At 35.7% G+C, this 23,997-nt stretch overlaps 1 protein-coding gene across 2 annotated transcripts in view; it reads right to left on the bottom strand.

The window, feature by feature from the left end:
• The window catches only part of STRN (striatin), a 61,014-nt gene that overhangs the window by 17,960 nt on the left and 19,057 nt on the right, over positions 1-23,997 (bottom strand). Inside the window, exons 4-10 of one of the 2 annotated variants that reach the window (XM_077764284.1) lie at positions 22,641-22,808; positions 20,597-20,732; positions 14,668-14,803; positions 10,667-10,777; positions 8,532-8,618; positions 7,915-8,058; positions 2,706-2,842 (exon numbers count right to left, since the gene is read on the bottom strand). In XM_077764284.1, the coding sequence (XP_077620410.1) occupies positions 2,706-2,842; positions 7,915-8,058; positions 8,532-8,618; positions 10,667-10,777; positions 14,668-14,803; positions 20,597-20,732; positions 22,641-22,808 (919 nt within the window). The remainder of the gene's footprint in view (positions 1-2,705; positions 2,843-7,914; positions 8,059-8,531; positions 8,619-10,666; positions 10,778-14,667; positions 14,804-20,596; positions 20,733-22,640; positions 22,809-23,997) is intronic. The other variant, XM_077764285.1, reaches the window with a different exon arrangement.

The following is a 23,997-nucleotide window of genomic DNA, read 5'->3' as shown; positions in this document are numbered from 1 at the left end:
GTTCAAGATAAAAGACAACATTGTAAATTTTGGAATAAATCTTATAAAAAAAAGAATTCTAGAAGCAAACAATATAAGACCAAAGTAGACAGGTTTAATTACAGATTACACATAACTGAAGAAAGAATTAGCAAACCAGAAGATGAGTCATAAAACATCTAGTGTGGGGGCACCTGGGTGGCTCAGTGGGTTAAGCATTCGACTTTCGTTCAGGTCATGATCTCACGGTTCATGGGTTCAAGCCCCACCTCTAGCTCTGTGCTGACAGCTAGCTCAGAGCCTGGAGCCTGTTTCGGATTCTGTGTCTCCCTCTCTCTCTGACCCTCCTCTGCTCACGCTGTCTCTCTCTCTCAGAAATAAATAAAACATTTTAAAAAATTAAAAAAAAAATCTAGTGTGAAGTATACAGACAAAAGAAGGAAAATACAGAACAAAGTGAGTAGGAGACAGAGCATGTAGAAAGTTCTAACAACCTAACTAGAGTTCCACGAGAAGAAAGAGAAAGAAGTGTAAAAGCAATATTTGATGATAAATAGCTGAGAACTTTATATAAAACTGAGAAAAACATATTAAGCCAAGAAGGTCTAATAACTTTATGAAGGTTAAATAAAAAGAAAACTAAGCCTTGGCTGACAGTCAAGACATAGGGAAATTATCAGTCAGAGAAAAAAAAAAATCAGACTAACACTGAATGACCAATAAAAGAAATGAGAGTTGACTTTAGCAGAAAACAATGAAGGCAGAAAATGAAATAATCTATTTAGAGTGCTTAAAATGAAACTAAACACAAAACAAAACAAAAACCTTGCCAAATGGAATTCAAGACCAGAGATAACAGTTAACCCACTCAGGTAAAATGGACAATTTAATAAAACCAGAATCTGAGGGAACTGGACACCAGAGACCTTCAACAAAGAGAAATAGTAACTGTTCTTAGAGTAAAAGAAAAGTAATTCCAGATGGACAGTCAGATGTGCAGGGGGGGAAGAGAATAAAGCAAAATGAATAATGTAAAATGGATAACCCTAACTGAATATTGAGTGTACAAAACATTATCTTGTAGGAGACAAATGTCAAGAGAAAATATATATCAAGAGTAACATATATGTATGGAAGGAGTTTTTTAAGTATAGTTAAAAGTGTTCTAAAGCTTTTTGCATTAAAATTTTGATAAGGATGTGTGTGGTAATCTCTAGGGTAACAATAAAAAGAGGAATGACAGAGTGCATAATTTCCTAACAGTAGAGTGGGGGTGAATAATAAAAAATAATCCCAATATAGGCAACAATAGGAGAAAGAAGAACACAGAACAGGTAGCACAAATAAATGGTGGACTTAAGTACAAATATATCAGTAATTACTTTAAAAAGAAATGGACTCAATGCTCCAATTAAAAAGGTTGTCAGGGGCACCTGGGCAGCTCAGCTAGTTAATCATCTGACGTCTGCTCAGATCATGATCTTGTGATTCAGGAGTTCCACCCCCTCATGGGGTGAGCGTAAGCCCCACTTCTCTCTCTCTCCCTCGCTCTCTCTCCCTCACTCTCTGCCCCTCATGGGATTCTCTCTCTCCCCCTCTCTCTGCCCCTTAATCACTTGTGCCCTCGCTCAAAAAAAATCATACATACATACATAAAAATTAAATAAAATAAAAATAATTAAAAGGTTGTCAAAGATTAGATGAAAAAAGTCAACTAAATTGTGTTTTTATATACAACAGATGTAAAATACAGGGATACAAAACTACTGGAAATAGAAATAATTTTTTTAAAACTGTATCATATATGCAGAGAATGGGGAACCAACAGCCCATTTAGATTAGGTTATCATAGTAGTTTCAGGTGAAGAAAACAATGGAGTAGGATAAAGGTAAAACACAGCTACTGATTTTAGGTATTTTTGGAGGAAGAACCCAAAAGACTTACTAATGGCCTTAGCAAAGAGTGAGAATTTTGATTTCTAGGAAGAGGAGTGAGTGGTGAGGTTCCTCTTTGGAGCACATCCTTCTCATATCCATGGTTTGCTTAAACATCCATCTTTACAGCCCCCATGTAGTAGGAGCTATACTGTGTTCTCCAACAAAGATAATGAGGTATCAAAGTGAGAGGATTTTAATCAAGACAAGACAGGCTGTAAATACTTTATAAAATAAGCAACTGTTTTTCTGACAATTTATTGTCATGAACAATTGTAGATGCAATTATAAAGCAATTGTGTTTGGGATTAAGTAAATGCATGCATGCATAAAGGTATGAAGATTCCAGTTTTGGTCCAAATTACTGATGGGTCAACCTTCCCATCTACAAAACACCTTGTGGACTTCCCTGCCTAACAATGGCTAAAATCTTCTCTAGGCAGAGTATTCACTGATAATGTACTGAAGAAGACACAAAAATGCTGCCATTAGGGGGGCATGAATTTCAAGTGATCAGTGGTGCCTTAAGACATAAACCCAAACATGGTAACAGAAAGGGAATTCTTTCCCTTAAGCTAAGACCAATAAACAAGATAAAATGACTTATGGATTTAGGCAAAGACCATAATTTTAATCTCTACATGATGTAAAAAATATTTTCAAAGTTTGCAATTAAAACAAAACCAAATTCTACACCTGTAAAGAAATTTTACCATTGTTATCTTTTTCTGTAAGGTTAACTTTTTCTTTTTAAGAAATGAGAAAACAACAAAAATAAAACCATGACTCACATCATAAGTTAGTGAATCTGCTTCATTGGCCACAGTAAGTCCCGCCAATTCTCCAAGTCCCAATTCACTTTCAAGGGCTTCATCTGCTCCCATGATGAAGGACTTCCCAGAAGAAGGAGGAAAGGTCAATGCTTCCACTGAAGGGGAAAGACAGAAGAAATATTAAAAACCTCGAGAGGGTAAACAGTCTCTTAAGGGCATGTCTATATGTGATTATTTTTAAATGCTTTTAAACACGATAAAATTCAGTGAGCAGGAAATCCTGAAGAACTGGCTGCTTTTTCCATATCTTAACCATAGACAAAGGTATCATCTAACTGGAAAAGTACAACATGAGGGGCATGTGGGTGGCTCAGTCAGTTAAGCATCTGACTTTGGTTCAGATCATGATCTCGCTGTTTGTGGGTTTGAGCCCTGTACTGGGCTCTCTGCTGTCCATTTAGACCCCGCATTGAATCCTCTGGCTCCCTCTCTTAAAAATAAACAAACATTTTTAAAAAAAAAGAAAAGAAAAGTACAACACGAAACAAATCCAACAGACCATTGTTACTTCCTTTTCATGGTACAAAAAAATACTATCACTAAAGGAAAGTAGACTTTCCTCATTTGATATTTCATGTTAATTACTCAAATTACTTCTATCAACTATTAAACATATATAACAAGTGATCTGAACACTCCTGGTTTCATTCAAAATAAAACTGTTTAATTCTGAGGCACTCGGGTGGCTCAGTCAGTTAGGCGGCCGACTTCGGCTCAGGTCGTGATCTCACTGCTTGTGGGTTCAAGACCTGCGTCGGGCTCTGTGCTGACAGCTCAGAGCCTGGAGCCTGCTTCAGATTCTGTGTCTTCCTCTCTCTGCCCCTCCCCAACTTGCACTCTATCTCTCCCAAAAATGAATGTTAGGGGCGCCTGGGTGGCTTAGTCGGTTAAGCGTCTGACTTTCACTTAGGTCATGATCTCGCGGTTCGTGGGTTCGAGCCCCGCGTCGGGCTCTGTGCTGACTGCCAGCTCAGAGCCTGGAGCCTGTTTCAGAGTCTGTGATTCCCTCTCTCTGACCCTCCCCTGCTCACGCTGTCTCTCTCTCTCTCTCTCCTAGAAATTAAAAAAAAAAAAAATGAATGTTAAAAAAAATTTTTTTAAACTGTTTAATTCTATAACTTGGAAGAATACAGAAAATTTCAAATGAAAATGGCCACAACTGGGGTGCGTGGGTGGCTCTGTTGAGCATCTAACTCTTGATTTTGGCTCAGGTCATGATCTCACACTTCATGAGTTTGAGCCCTACATTTGGCTCTGTGCGATTCTCTCCCTCTCTTTCTGCCCCTCCTCTGCTCGTGGTGCATTCTCTCTCTCTCTCAAAGTAAATAAATCAACATTTAAAAAACAAAAAAGAAAGAGGTAAAATGGTTACAACTATAAAATATCCCTATGTGATGCCAAATTAACCGGTGTTAGAACTTAGGGTTGTGTCAGGAGACAGAGGAGCAGCAGCAACCTGGAGCACAGGCAGCATTTCCACCCCGGGACTGTTCTGATTCGGGCCAAGGCACTGGTAACACAGCTGCGTCCACTGTGTGATAATTCACTGGCCTGCTCCCTTACCACTTCTACAGTTTTCTACAAGTATAGTTCCATTAAAAATGTCTGTTTTAAAGACATTTTTTCCACTATGAATGGATTTTTTTTCAAAGAAATTTTTAAAATGAAGTGTCCATTTGAACATTTTCATTAGCTGCAAACTGCTTCAGGATGCCAGATCTTTGTGATAAATGAAAATATCTTTATGACACTGAACAGACCAATGCAATTCCTTCAATCACCATTACAGAAGAACCAATTAAAAGCAAAATACCAGATTAAAATAGGAATTTTACCTAATTTGGTCAATAGTAAATTGTTGATGTTAATAAATGCAAATTATGCTGGCAAACTATCAAAGACAGTCTTTGAGTAGTTTTCTAGAGGTGGTTGTTTTACTAATAAGTTGATTTAGATGAATTTAGCAGTTTAAACTCTGGGTGCTAAAAAAAAGTTTTGTTTCCTTAAAAGAAACAAGTCAATTACATTAATTAGTATATGTAGGAAACTGGATTTAAAGGTGTTTTTCAGCTTTTAATTATATAAGTTCAGATTCAATCACAAGTATTTGTTGAAAAAATGAAAGAATAGTTACGTCTTAAAAATAGTAGGCATAACAGTTATGTCTTAAAACCCTTAGAAAAACAAAGGAGCATATAAATTAAGACCTTATGCAATTAAAACCACCACGCAGTAAAGCAGCAATAATAAAAATGGGTTTTACCCAAACATACCACATATCCTCTGAGGGATTCAAGCGACTCTAACATTAACTACCACAGGGTGGAGACTGTGAAGGTTAGAATGGCAATTTTCATGCCAAAATTTCAAGCGAATGACTCACAGGAGACTGTGACGCTGGGTCTTCAGCCAGGTGTTTTGTTTTCATTTCTACTATATCCGGACAACTTTGTTCAGGTGTGAAATAAAAAGGACTCTTAAAAACAAGATTAAGATGCATGGGAGTGGAGTGCACACCTAGTGTGGGCTAATTTAAACAATGCTCTGACGACGACCACGTAAACCCTGGAAACAGAGGCACGCAGAGCCTTCTGCACACACCCTGGGTGAGCCCGCAGACCCGACCCAGGGACGGACGCAGCAGCCGTGGGCAGAACTCGCTGGACTGCTCTCCAGGACTCCTTACAACAGGAGACTACAGGCCATGATTCTGCGGTGTTCACAAGGTTATCTAACTGTGCCTCTTTGGCATGCCACCACCTTCTGAATTACTAACATAAAAATAAAGTGATAAACATTTATAGCGCACACAGGCTGTGGACACTTTTTCTCAAACTAAACTGGAGACCGAGAGGCATCAGTCATGGACAATTAAACCCAACATGTATTTCTTACATACTTTTTATATTTTTCAAAATCTTTCACTGAGGAGGAAAGCTTGGGACCCATGTTAGAGACAGTAAGTTAGATAGCCAATGCGTCAGTTTTAAGGTTCTTAAATATTTTTTCTATCAAGGGCGCTTTTTTGTGGCTTATGTGATGCTTCTGTACATTTGTCATTTAGTATATAGTACTTATTCTGCCTCCATTATTAGAATTCTGCAGGATGAAATCTCTGATAAGACTCTTTAGGAGTTACTAGAAGAAAAATGGACTTTTCTTCTTATCTAGATTTGATGTTGGGATAACTGAAACTGATTAAAATTCTCACATGGCTGGAGTCCTGTGAATGTGTCTCCTGGAGAACAACAAGCGCACCTAATTAGGTCCGTGTTTACATCTTTAATTCAAACGACAAGTGTCTACATCAAAGAAACTGTCTATTCAGAGTGTAAAGGTGGAATGTACAAGTCTTTGTTATTTAATGTATGAGTAATAAATTCCACGTATACTATATAAAAAATTAACTCTAATAAATAACCATGTGATGGTCAAAAATTTCATTTAGAAAGTACTCCGACCATGAAAATCTGTCCATCGAGGTTCTATCAGTTTAGGTCTCTCTAAAATGTAACTGAATTTAAAAACCAAGAAAGAAAAACACTTTATGAATTTTCTGTGACTTTTCCCAGTCTGTTTCATTCAATAAATAATAATTTGAAGAAGCATATTCAGTTACAGTATTAAAATTCAAGGCAATTTTTTAAAATATTAAAAAATATTTGTTGATCATTAAGATTACGTTTATGTCATACTGGATTTTCAGTTAATGTCAATATATATATATATTTAAAATCAATTTCTAGGGGTGCCTGGGTGGTTCAGTCAGTTAAGCATCTGACTCTTGATTTTGGCCCAGGTCATATTCTCATGGTTCGTGGGTTCAAGCCCCTACATCAGGCTTTATGTTGAGAGCATGCAGAGCCTGCTGGGAATTCTCTCTCTCTCCTCTCTCTCTGCCCCTCCTCCCGCTCCCATGTACACTTGCACTCTCTCTCTCTCTCAAAATAAATAAATAAACTTAAAAGAAAAATTTAAATCTAGGGCACTTGGATGGCACAGTCAGTAAAGCACTGACTTCAGCTCAGGTCATGACCTCATGGTCCATGAGTTCAAGCCTCGCACTGGGCTCTGTGCTGACAGCTCTGAGCCTGGAGCCTGATTCAGATTCTGCATCTCCTCCTCTCTCTGCCCCTCCCTCGCTCACACTCTGTCTCTCTGTCTCTCTCAAAACTTAATTAATTAAATAAACATAAAAAATTTTTAAACAATTTCTACATATAAGCATTTTACATATTTATAAATGGATAAATCAGAACTTAGTCTAGAAAACAGAATGAATTGTATTTATATACCATAAGATGGTACTGTAAAAAACTGGGAACCTAAATATCCAAAAGGGAACTGGTTAAGTATCAAGTCTAAAATATAATATGTAATCTTGGGGCACCTGGGTGGCTCAGTCGGTTAAGCATCCGGCTTCAGGTCAGGTCATGATCTCATGGTTCGTGGGTTCGAGCCCCGTGTCAGGCTCTGTGCTGACACTCAGCTCAGAACCTTGAGCCTGTTTCAGATTCTGTATCTCCCTCCCTCTCTGACCCTCCCCTGCTCATGTTGTCTCTCTCTCTCTTTCAGAAATAAATAAAACATTAAAAATAAATAAAATAAAATATGTAATCTTAAAGTTATAATTATGAAGTTATTTTTGTGACTTTATGTTAAGTAAATAAAACAAAATGGAATTACTCTACTTGGTGACTGTAACTTTGTAAAAAATACACACAGTTAGACAAGACTGAAATGGAACAAAGAAAAACAGCTGAAAATGTGACTAGACCTTCAGGTGTCTTTTTTCCCTTTTTCATTTATCAATGACAAACTGTTTAAATAAAACATCTGAAAATATTCACGTGAATCTCAAAGTAAACATTTACTACCTATCATATGGACTTAATTTTCTTCCTATTGGAGCAGGTTACTAAAACAGCCTACACATACCACATACGTGGCTTCTATGGAGCTAGATTAGAATTTGGAGCTGGACTTGCAGTCTATGCACCCTTTTCAAGTCTAGAAGACTGAAGGGGGAATCAACCCCCTTAAAGATAAGAAAGCCTATATTTGAGGAATACTATGTTGATCAAACATATGTAAAATAGTTATTTTCTTTGGAGAGTCCTTTCTAATAACTGAACTTAAATATNTCCAGAAATTCTTATATATTTACCTTCATCTGCCCTATTTATTTCATGTTCTGGAAGCCTGGAGCTGGTGGGTCTGGAAGGTGAACCCACAGATGGCTGTAATGAGGGAAGTTCATCAACATCTCTCAAATTAGCAAGCATATCTTGTAGTTTTGACCTATTGGGCCCTAGCCCAGAAACAGAGAGGAAGAGAACAAAAAAAGAGTAGAATTATTCAACTGCATCAAAATGGTGCCACAAACCTTATTCACATTTGCCTACATTCACCTTTAAAACTACCCTACTATATTAAAAAGTAATTATTTTCCAAGTTTTCAAATGATTTTAAAAATTTATTTCTGGAGAAGAATTATGTTTTACATAGATTTTAAACATTAAGCTAATGGAATAATATCACTATTTGCATGAAAAATCATGTTCATGTGCAATTTGGACCATTAAAATTAATATCATTCTTTTAATCTTTATATATTGCTCTAAATGCAGACAGATACCACGGATTGTGAAGCTACTGTGTACTGAATTAAACAGTAACATCCCTTTTTGTTTGTCTGTTTATGTTAAGTTGCATTCATTTATTGGCTTACATCCTGAAGCTACGGTACCCGAGGTGAAGTCTCATGCCCTACTGATTACTTACCTGAACTTTGATTCTTCATTCTCCCACATCCCTGTTTTGACTGTTTTATATAGGATAGAGGCTGAAACAGATCTTCGGTAGTTTTTCCTGTTACAAGTTTAATTAAGAATGGGAAAATCTTACCCATAGTCCATTATGGTTTTTTTCCTATACCAGCAAAGAATACAACTATTTTTAAGCAATTTTAACTAATACCTAGCAATTATCTCAAGACCATATGATTGAAGTACACAATTTGACTGGAAATATTTCTACTCGACTGTATCAAAAGGACTCAAACTTTTCTGATGAGTAAATGTTCAATTAAAAACATATTCATGGTGGTTTATAAATTTCTGTTTCATATATCAAGTCAAAGTTTTGCTTCAGATCTGTTTTTATCATGTCTTCACTTGTTCCCAGATCACCGCTTTATTAAGACAGTGTGAACTGATGACCATAAACAAAATGTGTGGAGCCTCATCCTGCAGTCCCTCTACCCGAAGACATTAACATTTCCCCTCCTGTAGTCATTTTTCTTCGTCACACAAAAAACTATGTGCAATATGCCTGCATGCTGATCATAATCCCCAGATTCAGGAAATCCAATAGCTTCCATCAGTAGGAATACTGTTCCAGTCAAATGGTGCCATTTTAGATCGTAAGTGCTAAATGCCAACTACAGCAATGTCTTGATATTTGATAAGAACTGAGAAATCAGTGTAATAGTAGGTGGGTTCTACCTAAGTCCTGGATACCTTTCCAACTGAGAGATTTTTTACATTTCAAAACATTAATGTAGCATAATGACTTAAAGAAGTATCAACTTAAGTCAATTTGAAAATTAAAATCTTCTTCTCCTTTCTCATTTATGATATTTGCATTGAAATTTCAGTGTAACTGGTTTTGCCATGGCTCTGAAAAGCCCTAGTAAATCAAGTCTCCTTACTGCTTTTTAAGATTAAATTTTTTATCCAAACATTTGGATAAAAAGTATAAAATGCTCATGTTTTAATACTAATCTTTCTCATTATAATTTAATTTATATGGAGAAGGCATCAAATAAATCATCTTAGTTATGTATTAGTTGTTACAATGATAACATTAAGAATAGCCACTGACTTTTTAATCCATTCAAGCTAAATACTTGTAACATCTAAGATATTTTAAATAAAGATTTAATTGTTTATCAATAACAACTACACTACTTTTTCCAACTTTTAAATACATGTTTCGCTAAACTGGATTTTAATCTCACTTTACACTGCTTTCATACCCCCCCAAAGGATGCAATTCCTTTTGCCAGAAGAGAGAGACCCATGTTCACTGGTCAACGGGAGTGAAAGCACAGGAGGTAGTTTAGCCTTGCTCTCCTGAAAAGGTGTTTTTGATGGTTTTCAGGGATGCCTGAAAGCTTCTGTATTTCCACTTTACATACTTAATTAGATCTACTGCTAAAGCTAATAATTTGCATAATAAGCTATATATATATATGATTCACAGGGCTAGCAATTTCATTTTGGCTTCCATTTTTTATATGGCACACCTCTTATTAAAAAGAAAAAAGCTAATTGGTAGTATTACTATAAATGAAACTGGCCAAAATTCTTAAATCAGAAAATAAATACTTTCAAAAGTTGTGTATTGGACTCTGTGCCCTGTATAGCATATAGTGGTGAGAGCAAATGAACTGTGTGTTATGAACACATAGAATATTCAGGGGTAGAAATTAACTTTCTGTCTCGAAGGTATAAAATTATATGCAGTAATTTTGGTGGATTGCCAGAGGGTCACACTAGATGAAATTTAAAACTGTCAACAGTGAAAAATCATTGTGGTAATTAAGCACATATACTTTAAAAATGAAATTATCACTATGTTTTGAATATATAGTTCCACATTCTCATGAGGCTTTACATTTATTATTGGGATATATTATGATTCCATAATCAGATGCATGGTTGTTTTTATTTTTTTAAGGTCATAATCAAATAGCTAACTGCTTAATTTCAACCCCTGAGAGCAGGTGAAAAGGAAAGCGACCAGGAGCAGAAAAGAAAAAGAGTAAGTGGTTTTAGGAAAACATTGGGGGGAAAAATTGGGGGATATAAAAAAGGAAAGATTTATGATTTATGGATACAATGTTTTCCACTTACTCTTCACCCCCTTTTTCCCTTTTCTCTCCTTTTTGTATTGTTCCTTGAGTTTGGTAATTACTCCCTGGTCCACATTCCAGGCTTCAGGCATGAGACACTGGTCTTCCTTTTCTAAATAAAGTGAAACAAATGAGACAACCTTTTTAAATAAAATATTGAACACTGTAAGTCCATTCACTGCTGTGTCACTGAATGACAGCAACCCTTTTCTTCAGCGTAACACTAATTTTAAAGTTATTGCTTACTCTCTAATAGGTATGTAAGTCATACAAAATGTAGTATCTAAGAAACGACAATTCCATTTCCTAGGTAATAATATTAAATTTCTCTTGAAAGAAACACATTAAAAAAAACCCTAGAAGATTTGAGTGACTTTTATTAAATTAAGCCCCAAAACTCTATAAAGAAGAAGCCCTCATTTTCATTCAATTTTCTGAATTCGGGTAGGACTGACTCACCAAAACAAACAAACAAACAAACAAAAAAAAAAACACCACTTCTTAATTTATGTAATGAGAGATTATTATTAAGAGACTATACAAAACAGTTTTCAATAATCTTTTCATTTCAAAAATTTTATATTTTTGGCATGTGTTCATCAACTAATCATTTTTTACAGGCTTTATAAACAGCACTTTATAAACTTATCAATCAACCTTCATCCAAAATTTAAAGCAATTTAGGTGATTTGTTAGCTTGTAAATTCTTAAACAGGAAACTGAGCTTCTAGCAGATAAGAAATTCAATCATTAATTTTCACTATTTCAGGGGAAGAAAAATTAATATATATACTTTATACTTAGTATAAAATTATTTATATACTATATAACATTATGTGTTAGCTCAGAACTGTTGCTTGAACTCAGGACTCCTATATCCAACTGCCCACTCTACATTTCTAGGACAAAGTCTAAAAGATATCTCAAACTAAACATATAAAATCAAATTCCCTCTCTTCCAAATTCAGTGTTTCATCCTCCCATTTGCTCAGACAAAAAAAATTCCCCTTTCGTTCACACCTCACATTAAATATTTCAGAAAATACTGTATTTTCTACCTTCCAAACACATCCAGAATCTGACTACTCTGCACATACACTACTTCTCTAAATCACTCTGTCTCTTGCTAGAATTACTACACAATTGTCCCCTCTCCCCCAACATCAAGATTACTACCAACAATGGCTGCTCTAGGTAGTCGTTCTCAATACAGCAGTCAGAATAATGCTTTAAAAGTCAGACCATGTCTCCCTTCTGCTCAAATTCCCCCGCGGTTCCCCATCTCACCAGTGGTCTATGGGCCTACACGATTTGGTCATTTCTTAGACCTTAGAATCACTCTGCTCCAGCCATTCTGGTGTTCTGGAATTCCTCAAGTATATCAGGGCTGCTGCTATCCTGGGGTATTTGCTGTGGCTTTCTTTTTCCTGAATATTCCTTCCCTAGATACCTTACTGCCAATCCACCAATCCACTTCAAGTCTTTTGTCCAGATGTTACTCTCTCAATGGGGCCTACCCCATTACAATTTTAAATTGTAATCTGTCCCCTCCAGGCCATCCTGAGTCCAGCACTCTCTATCTCCCTTACTCTGTCCTACTTTTTCTATTTTCCGTAACGTTTATCACCTTCTGACATGCTCTATCATTTATGTTTATTGCTTACTAGCTATATTCTCTTAGTAGATTATATAGACTATAGGGGTAAGGATCTTCACCAAATGACTTGGCACATAGAAGGCACTTGATCAAAATTTGTTGGATGACTAGTATAAATCTAAATGAACCCAAACAAACAGGAATCTCTTGAACAAGTTTAAATTTCAATCTACAGTTTTAAAAACCTTATTGGGACTCTGAATATACTAAACACAATAAATTTTAAAACTCTCAACATTTTTATAGCTCTAACTATAATCTATCAATAGTAAAAATACTTTATTTTTCCAGCAAGATCTAACAATATAAAATGTTAATAGTTTATCAATCAAGACTTAATAATAAATTAAACTGGGTAGCTTTTGGATCCTAGAGTGTCTTCCGTTGTTTTTTCTTTAAGAAAATTTTTTTTTTATTTTTGAGAGAGAGAAACAGAGTGCGAGTGGGGGAGGGGCAGAGAGAGAGGGAGACACAGAATTTGAAGCAGGCTCCAGGCTCTGAACTGTCTGCACAGAGCCCAAGGCGGGGCTTGAAATCATAAACTGTGAGATCATGATGTGAGCCGAAGTTGGACACTTAACCAACTGAGCCACCTAGGCACTCACTTATTTTTTAAATTAAAAGTTAAGCCTTAATTGTTATCTTCACTAGACTCAGAACAATAGTAATGAATGATCATGGAAGATGTGTGGTAAAATCTATTACTTGCCAGAAACTAACAAGATTCTTAACCTAAGCATATTCATTCCTTTTTTTAAGAGGGTGGGAGAGAAACAAATAACACTGAAAATGGTTTAAAATGTCCATTCAACTAAACAGGATTTGCAATCTAGTTCTATTAATTGGTTAAAAGTGAAATGTTCTGAATATAAATAATAAAATCCTAAAACCCCCAAAAACTAAACCCTTGGTAAAAAACCTCTAGTCAACTGAAAGACTCCATTTACTCATACTCAGAAGTACAACTAAAGAGTAAGACAGCTCTAAGGTGGGACCAGTCACTCATGTTTTAACCAGTAACTTCACAGGAGGTTAGCTTGAAATGAATACACATGTAACACATAATTCTCTGGGCCATGACTCACATGATAAAGTAAAGGAAGTGACACAAGAAACAATGCAGCTGGCTCCGGAGAAAGCCAAAGACCATTGCAATAAGACTGGCGATGAAGAAAGCCAACTACTATTTATGCAGATGTAGGATTCCTCAGAGAAAGACCTCTCTCTTTGTAGCCCAGTGGATCTAGCTACACTGGAAGAACAGTTGCCTAAAATATCTGAATAACTTGATATATGAGCTCAGTAGGAACAAGACAGAAGAGAGATTTGTTTTACTTCAATTTCCCCTTGGTTTCCAAACTTTGTTCTGTTGCAGAAGAAAAAAAAGGTCACTATATAGCCATTAAATATTGCAATGACTAATTATCCCAAATAATAATTACCTTCAAACATTTGCCACAAAAAAGGAAAAGAAGTGGCATCTTAAGAGTTCCTGAAGGGAAAGCCCTAAGGAAAGCCCCCAATTGAAAACTAAGATAGTTATCTATTATTATCTATCCATCTGTCCTCTAACATCATCTTCCAAGTACATAAAACTCCAACTAAGGGAGTCCTGGAATTCTTCAACCTCAACAGAAATGTTTCTCTCATTCTCAGTATCTGTCTATCTCTCTCTCTTTCTCCCTCCCTCAAACACACGTACATACATCTGATAGACCTGATCACTTTTGAAGAATTCATCACAATTCTACCTACTTGGTAGCAACAATTCATTTCCAAACTCCCAGAATGATCTATACTATAGAATACACTTGGTTTTACCTCTTGATTACATGTTTAAAATACTAAATTTGTTTAGAACAATTTGCACACACAAAAAAATTCTATGCCTTGTACAAACTGATAAAATCTACCTAGAATGAGTAATTACATTTTTTAAAATTTGTACTTCTTTTTGCACAGAAGATGCCAGAGATGAGTCTCTAAAACCCTCTATTACATTTTCATACTGAATTTCCACAAAGTCTAGATTTGCAAGTTCTACTACTTAGGCAGAAAACAGAGAACATTCCTTATATGGATTCAAATTATTTTCATGGTATATTGCTTATATTAAAANAGTACAACTGGTACACACACACACACACACACACACACACACACACACACACACACACACACAGACATACGCTCTGGATAAAAGGTGACAATAGTAAAAGTACGATGTTTAACATTTCAACATTATAAGAAATTCACAGCACTCTTCAAGATGTTGTCCTGCTGGTAAAATACTGGTTTCTTTTATTTACTTAATGTCTCTGGTTGAATCCAGTCTGCTTCCTTACCCCATTCTGTTCCATCGCCTGCACTTCTAGACTCACTGTCTCCTTCCTCTGACGTAACCAAGAAGTCAAACTCCTTTAGGGCTTCTTTTGTATCTCGATCTTCACTGCTATCAGGCAATGCTTTTTTCCTAACAATCTAGTGAGAAAACATGCTAAATTAAAATTTTAGGATATTTTATGGAAATAATTTAAATAAAGAAAAACAGTATCTCTTTATCATTGAATAAGAAAACCCAACTGTTGGTTTCTTTAGAAAGTATATCTTTGTTATGTTAAATAGCTGTAATACTTAACCAAATCAATGAAAAACAGGGATCATTTTGAAGAGATATACATTACACATTTTAAAGTAGTAATTTAAACTTTGTTCAAAGATGGCTTGTTTGTTTTAAATAAACTATTGAAATCAGATATTGAAAACATTGTTATAGTAGATGAGAAGTGTCCCTGACCTACTACTGGACTAGGAGAAACACAACCGTCTCGTACATTTCTTGGATGCAGCCTGTGCAACGTGTAGACACTCTAATCTAACCAAAACCAGAAACATTTCATACAGCAATGCAAGAGTTTTACAGAATAGAACCATGATAAATGTTAACTCTACTACATCATCCCCTTACAAAACCTAAAATCACACAATGCATGCCTTAAGACTTAGAAAATGGGGTGCCTGGGTGGCTCAGTCGGTTAAGCGTCTGACTTTGGCTCAGGTCATGATCTCACGGTTCGTGGGTTCGAGCCCCGAGTCGGGCTCTGTGCTGACAGCTGGCTCAGAGCCTGGAGCCTGTTTCAGATCCTGTGTCTCCCTCTCTCTCTCTGACCCTCCCCTGCTCACGCTGTCTCTCTCTCTCAGAAATAAATAAAACATTAAAAAAAAAAAACAAAAAACAAAAAAAGACTTATTCAGTATACTGTTGGAGGGGAAAAAAGGTTCCATTATTTCTACTGTTCCAATTTTGCATCAGTTTTCTCCAATAACTCTCTACATCTTCAAATTTTTTCTAAAACCTTGACTTTCAGAGTGGGACTTAACTTAGTTTTAAAAGCAAATCCAATAAGGGCTCTTATGTTTCATTCTATGTATTTAGGAATATCTCTAGAATCACAAATCCAGTTGAAGGATTAAAATTTAGGCTTAATGCATGCAGAGGTAATTTCTGAGACCTACCTATATGCCAATACTTGTTATGAATTATTTTCTTTTTAGTCAACTGTACCACTAAGAGCCCAAAGAAATTAGGATGACTGGTTTGCAGCTTTTCATATAATGGACTCAATATCTCAACATCTCCAGACCTCGGCTTCTTCATTTCACGCAAAATGGAAAGAGCATGAGCTGATCAAACTGTATCACTGGGTTACTGTGAGTGGTTTAAAATTTTTAAGGGTTCAACAGACTGATCAATAGGACAGACTAGAGTCTAGAAACAGACTCTAAGAGATAACAAATAGCTGATTTGTATGACCCTGTTCTCCTGCTCATTCCTGGTATCATGCATCAATTACAGTGCTTTTCATCTAAGATCAGATACAGCCTCAAAAACCCTTCTCAGTGCAGCACTCCAGGAAGGTGCTCTCAGGAGAAGAAAGCTGGTGTCATAAATGAAACCCTATCTGCCTTAACTGTCCTGCTATATATACGTGTGTATACACACACACACACACACACACACACACACACACACACACTCAATAGGGGAAATCAAGGATTCTTTAATGCTGCTAGAATAATTGGTTTCACTATTTAGAATATTTCCCTAAAATCAAGACATACTTTTATATTTACAGTATATTCCAATCTCCCATCTACAAATCTATTAAACAAAAAAACAAACAAGACCAATTTGACATACTGTGTACAGAAAATCCATGTTGAAGGTGAATTCTTTTGTAACTATATGCTAATAATTTGTTCTAATTTTCCCTGGGCAGCTAGACCAAGGTCGAAAAGTATCTCTCGAGAGTTATACCAACAAAGACGCTGACCTTCATTGTTCCACAGACACACTACCTAATCCATTTTCTTTTACCCTAGAGACTTGATCCCTCTCTTTTCCTGACCCTGATGGGACACCAGATATAAATTTGATGGACCATCACCAACATCTTATAGAGAAAGAATTCTTGTTCTTGATGCCTGACAGAAAGGGCAGAGAAAACACAGAAGTATCTGGACCCTTACATTGAAAGTTTGAATGCATTTTCAACATTCTTATTACTAAGTATGGTAGTAAGTCACAAAACTACTTATTTCCTCCATATAACCCTATGAATGAAGATAGGGAAAGGTGCAGATCACTGTCTATCAAGGCTCCCACTTAAATTAAAACTCCTATGGGGTTTTTTTGTTTGTTTTAAAGTTTTTTCTTTTTAACATGTATTTATTTTTGAGAAGGAGAGAGACAGAGTATGTGTAGGGGAGGGGCAGACACAAAATCTGAAGCAGGCTCCAGGCTCTGAGCTATCAGCACAGAGACCAATGCAAGGTTCGAACTCACGAACTATGAGGTCATGACCTAAGCCAAAACTGGATGCTCAAAAACGTGAGCCACCCAGGTGCCCCAAAACTCCTGTGTTTTTAATGGTTAGGCATAGGCGAAAAGTATGGTTACCAACAAAGAGTAGGATTAGTAATGAGAAGGGGTGGTGTTTGTTGTAGTAAGCACGTATTACTTTTCCTTACATCTAAGGTTCCACCCCACTCTTGCCTTCAGTGAGTTTACAAATCAACTTAAGAAATTAAGGCAAACTCTAAAAAGTTATGAGGTACACAAGGTGCCACAAAGATTAGAAAAAAGGAGAGATGGTCACTTTTCAAACCATTAAGAAGAAACATGGTTTCTAACTATGAAACCATGTAACAAACACAACAGTTAATGACTCTTAAATCCCATTACTTTTCCTCCTAAGTATCTGAATGTGGAGACTAAATCTTGCTGGTGAAGTTACCCTTCAAAATTTTAAAGATGATCACTTTATATATACATGTATAATTTCAAGATCTTTACTACACATAACTAATGATACTATGATAAGAATGCAGACCATGATGGTAAAGAAAAATTAGGTGAAGAAGTTGATCATGAGGAAGAAGAAAGAAAGAAGAGGAAATGATCCAGAATGTAATTCAAAGATCAAACTGTAATAGAGAGTAAAGAGCAAGATAAGAGAACATATGTGGCTTTTTGAAGACACCACAACACTATATTATAGCCTACCCACAAACAAGTTACTAATGGCTTTGTCTCTGTATTTTCATAGTTGAATCTATTAAACTATTTTGATTAAAGAAATAAATAACAGTTTAAAAACCTGTTTGTTCATGAAACATTTTAATAGGATGATTTTCAGCCACTGTCTATATAGATAGCTTTGCAATGTTTTCTAAGTCATGCTTATTCACTGCTCTGTAGAGTCAGACTTTGAAAGTCCACTTGGTATGGGACTATTAACCTACAGCCATGAAAATTAATGTACTATATACGAAAAATTAGCAAAGCTTTACAAAGAAATAATTTGTTAAGAGATATTTTTCCTGAAAAACTAAAAGGATTTTTGAATCCAGTGCTTAAATGGGTTTATGTATGTTTATATTAGCTGTGCCTTCATTGTTTGGTCACAGATTTGCTACAATCTGCACTAACTGGAAGACAGAATCCTTATAAAATTGATTACTTAACAATTTTTGAAACCAGTTTATGGTCAGGAATTTCTATTAAGACCATACTTACAATAATCAACTTATAGATTTTCTTATTTAAATTAATATGATGACAACCAAATGTAAAGCATCACAATCAGTTATCATTTACCCCTGAGTTATGAATAAAGTATCTTGATGGGAAAATAATATCTCAATGCAATCAGCCCATAGAAATCACAAGGCAGTAGAAAATTTCCAAATGATTAGGACAAAGAAAAGGGATCATACAATTTTAGACATTTTCTTTTAGTGGAGGAAATTAAAACACATGCTATTACTACCTTTTGAATAAGAAAAATTGGGGGTGACAGTAAACTGGTGCAACCCCTCTGGAAAACAGTATGGAGGTTCCTCAAAAAATTAACAATAGAACTCCCCTATGACCCAGTAGTAGCACTGCTAGGAATTTACCCAAGGGACACAGGAGTGCTGATGCATAGGAGCACATGGACCCCAATGTTCATAGCAGCACTCTCCACAATAGCTAAAACATGGAAAGAGCCTAAGTGCCCATCAACTGATGAATGGATCAAGAAGATGTGGTATATCTATACAATGGAATACTACATGGCAATGAGAAACAATGAAATCTGGCCATGTGTAGCAACATGGATGGAACTTGAGGGTGTTATGCTGAGCAAAATAAGTCAGGCAGAGAAGGACGGATACCATATGTTTGCACATATAGGTGGATTAGGAGGAAGCTTACAGAGGACCGTGAGGGAGAAGAAGGGGAAAAGTAGTTAGGGAGAGGGAGGGAGGCAAACCATGAGAGACTCTTGAATGCTGAGAACAAACTGAGGACTGGTGGAAGTGGGGGAGAGGGGGAGGGGGGGGATGGGCATGGAGGAGGGCACTTGTTGGGATGAGCACTGGGTGTTATATGTAAACCAAATTGACAATAAACTAAGAAAAAATATATAAAATGTCTTCTCACAAGAAAAAAAAAGAAAAATTAGGGGTGACTACTTGAAGTTCAAATAATATCCATGACAAGACTGCATCAGCAGAATGCTACTGAACAGTGGCTCAGGGAAACAAGAATCTGGAAGTAATAATTTGAGAGTCTCTGATGGAAGCAAACAGCATCAAGAACAGAGGAGTTACACGCAGAACGCATATATGCCATTTTCATATACAACACCTCATTTATTCCTCACAAACTCCTCTAAGGATAAGATGGGTATTTATAATCTCCATTTTACAATCTAAAAAACTATGCCTAAAGGATAAGCAGCACAGGTAATTAGTGTAACAGAAATGGGACTTAAACTTAAGGCTTTCAACTCTAGGTCCAGTTAGCTTCACTACATTGCTTTCTACCTCACTCTCCTTAAATACACATATAAGAGGAAATGTAAACATTTTCCTAGACAAAGCAAAGCATGACTTCATCTATTACTTTGAAGAGAGGAGGAGGCTGGAAGGAAGAGGACAGAGAAGAGGAAGAGGAGGGAAGAGGAGGGAGGAAAAACAAGGAAAAGAGGAAAAAAACAAGAGGGGCTGAAGGTGACAGAATGGAGAAGGGAAGAGAAGGGAGAAGCAAGAGATACTTTTTATGCCAGGAAACCATCATGGGAAAGTCAATAAATTTATAAAGACCTAAACAAAACTGCAGACCAACTTTAAATATGTTTGAGGAAATCTAATGGCAGAATTCTGACAGTCTACAACATTTGTCTACCAAAGCAACCCAGGCAAAAGACACAAAACCCGCATGATTAGAGGTGATGCCAGTCGCCATCAGACACCATAATGGGTCTATCAGCTCTACTGTCTTATACTACCAATGACACTGCATTGTTATAACACACACATTTTTTACCACATTCACCAGCTCAATCGAAATACTCAAGTGTTTAATGAATTAACAAGTCAAAAAGTAAAAACCTCTAAAGATTTTTTTATATTTTAAGTAATCCTTCAACCAACATGGGGCTCAAATTTACAACCCCGAGATCAAGAGTCACATGCGCTACTGACTGAGGCAGCCAGGAGCCCCAAGGAGTAAGGACCTTTAAGAGAAAGGTGCCATCCTAAAAATATTCTTGAATTTTAACTCAATACTAAAACCTCTTTGGTTAAATGTCCCCAAATTCACACACAAATAATTAAGGGTTGAGGTTGAAGCACACAAATTATTTTTCATTTTTTTCACACACATTATTTTTAAAGTACATGTAACAATACGTAAAAATATTAATATCTGAGTCTCCAACTCACCGTTGAAGTATCAATGATGCTTTTTTCTCTTCCATCAATGTCATCATCTTCATCTTCATCACTGAAATCTGCAGCTGCACTTTCAAGGAATTTGAAATTATCCAGCACAGAGGCAGAATCCGTTAACTCGGATTTTCTGGTTTAAAACATGTAAATCTTGTTCAGTTAATTTTTTAAACTCAAGATAAGCATTAATCCATGATATGCTGCACTAACTTCTGTTTACAGTGAAACTATGATCCCTCAAATCATGTTATGAACTACACTGATTCTTATCCATTCCATTTCCATGGATTTTAATTGGAAAAGCACTGTAAGAAGTGGTTAGTCTTTTAAAAGTACTTTATAATCCTAACTATTCAGACTAATGGCCCCTCCTGACTCAGTATTCTTTTGATCCCAAGTCAAACTTAATGTGTTTCTTTTTAAAAATATTTTTCTTATTACCTCTACTTCTATTTTCTCTATTCTTTTCCTCTCTGCAACTCTTCTCCTGACAATATAAATTTCTATAACTAAGAAAGTAACTAGCAGATAGGTCAATTTTCTCTGATGCATTCTTACATTTCTGCTGAACAGCTAAGGAGTTGTAAAAAGTAAATGTGCATATGAAGTAACTAAAAATAACTTACCAAACTAATACTACTACAAAACTTGATCCTGTTAATGAATAAACTATTAATCTTTTTGAAATGACTGACTTTTCAAATATATGCAATTTTAATTTAGTCCCTCAAAATAAATCTAGTAAACAATTTCCTAATGGCCAGAATAGGAGGATTTCTCTCCAGTGCATTAGGAAATGTTTTAGGTAAGAAGGCATTTTTTTAAACAAACAAAAAAAATTTGACCACAACTATGGACAAAATTTTCAAAACAGATAAATCTTACATTTCAAATCTGTTGACAGCTTTGTTATTGTTTTTTTCTACCCTATTCTCTATCCGTACATAAATCAGACAGATTCAGAAGAATACCCTTTTCAGTTTCAAAAGACAGGTCAAGGACAAAACACAAGACAACTAGAGTGGTCTTTTCTGAACATCTTTATAATGACTTACAATAACCCTTTAGGTAAAAGTATAATCAGGAATAAGGCCTGCATTGTCTACATCTACACAAAGAAACAATCTAATGTTACATTTATAAAAACAAGTTAGTGTAGTCTAAGTTATTACTGAATACATTTAAGCCTCCAATGACATTTGTTTAGAGAACTTAGAAGTCCTATTTTTGAGCCTTTACCTAAATCCCGTAATTTTAATGTTCCAACTAACAGAAACTATGTTCTTACTAGAAAGTGTATAGAGTTCAATTAAAGCATTCTTATAGCCTTAACATGCATTAAAATGAGGTAACATAATATTTAGACTTTCATAGAATCTTTGACTTGTTATTTAAGAATCATGCCAACATCTTTTTCAATAAAGCATCTCCTTATTTAACTGTTCATGTTCATTTGAAACAGAATTACATATAATTGTATGCTATATGATCCAAAATGCAAAACAAAGTATTTCAAACAGCTACTGAATTTTTCACACTGATTCTAGCAATTAAAAACATACACTTAAAACAGATATTTTTCAAAAGAAAGATGAGATACAGTATTATTAAATACACAAATGTGGTTAAGAAAAGTTTTACTTCTAAAAAATGTGAGGAATTTATGTTTCTAGGTCACCAGGAATGAAATTTCATTTTTACAGATTTGAACTGATTCTCCAAAGATGATCTTTTGTGAAGTTCTAACGGTAAGTGACTAAGCTTCAAGATGTTAAAATCTGTATTAAATCTATAAATTTCAAGCAAATAAAAATATTTTAAATAAAAATATTCTTAAAATAATCACAAATAACTCTAATCACTATAGGTTATCTTCTACCAAATGAAATTTCCATTTTTTTATTAAACTTTATAAAAAATTATTCCTATAACAGTATCCAAAATTGCAAGTATCACAAGCTTCACCCATAAACCAAAAAAACACCATTTAGTAAGAACTAAAATTTTAGCTAAAACACTTTCGAGACAAAATACTTACCCAATCATTGCTGTCTCTTTAACTTCACCCTCTGTGCCATTTATAACTGAGTCCTGATTTTTGTCATCTTCCCGGTCAGTGACGTCACTTGAAAAGCCCAAGAGAGCTCGTACTCGTTTAGATTTCACATCTAGAATAGTATCCGTGTAACCCACCTCCTGTAGATACCTGTGTGTGAAGAGGATCCTTACAATCCAGTCATTCTGGAATCAGTATTCTATAACTTAACATGTAAATAAAAGTATTTCTTTAAATCCACTGCCTGCATAAGACTTAACAGTACAGTACTATGCTGGTAAGACTGGCTAATAAATAATCTTCCAGCTGCAGATGGAGATGTCTCTTGCAGTACCAGCCTCTATGGTCACTGAAAAAAAATCAAAGAACTATACAATACACCATTCATTACATTTATCATAAGAAGAAGCTGTTCCTTAATATACCTAATAGCACATTCTTTCTTCCAGGCAGGACTGGAGCAAACTCACTCTCAGATTCTTAATGAAATGTTATTTTATAACAGCAATGATCTTAACCAGTACTCTTTTTACATTTCTGATATAAAGTGTTTTTGGTTCAACTGTTTGAGATCTAGAGAGAATATTTCTAGCATATTTGGTTTCCTCCAAGACATACAACAAGAACACATTCCAAAGAGTCATTTCTACAGAAAGGGAGCTTTTATCCTAAGCCAACTCTAAAGTAAAAATAGCCCACAATTCAATTGTGGATGTGGGATGTGTGTGTGCACATGGATGTATATGTTACAGAGAGCCAGTGGCACAGAAAAATTAGGTTTGTACTGAGAGCTAGACCTGGTTCTAACGCCTATTTCTGCCACTTTCTTCCTGTGTGACTTTAATTCTCCTGAACCTCAGTTTTCTTCCTCCTAAAAGCAACACACCCTAGTATATTGGGTGGCATACAGAAGGCACTTGATATCCACGAACAGCAAAGATTGACCAAAACAGACCAAAAATGGTAGTGGCAAAAACATGAAAAAGGCAAACTGTCATTAACAAATGTGACAGACAAATATTAGCCATGAACCTGTAAGTAAGCATCAAGTCTATGAAATGAAAGAGAAAACAAAGGTGGACAAGATAATTAGTTTCAGGTCAGTTTATTTTAAGATCTGGTATTAAAGGATTACAGCTCAAAGAGGTATTTCACAAAGAGGTATAACCAAAATGGAATAAGTGTATCTTACCGAATCAAGACACTCATTTTTCAATACTATCCAATACTTATAGAAAGGTTTTAATTAAGGACACCCAGGTGGCTCAGTAGATTAAGCATCTGACTCTAAGGAGTCTAGCAGCACAGAGCCTGCTTGGGACTCTCTCCCTCCCTTTCT

The sequence above is a fragment of the Crocuta crocuta genome, unplaced genomic scaffold, assembly GCF_008692635.1.
Source record: "Crocuta crocuta isolate KB4526 unplaced genomic scaffold, BGI_CrCroc_1.0 scaffold164, whole genome shotgun sequence".
Taxonomy (NCBI): domain Eukaryota; kingdom Metazoa; phylum Chordata; class Mammalia; order Carnivora; family Hyaenidae; genus Crocuta; species Crocuta crocuta.
The sequence above is the reverse complement of the archived record's forward strand: the minus strand, read 5'-3'. Positions and strand labels throughout refer to the sequence as shown.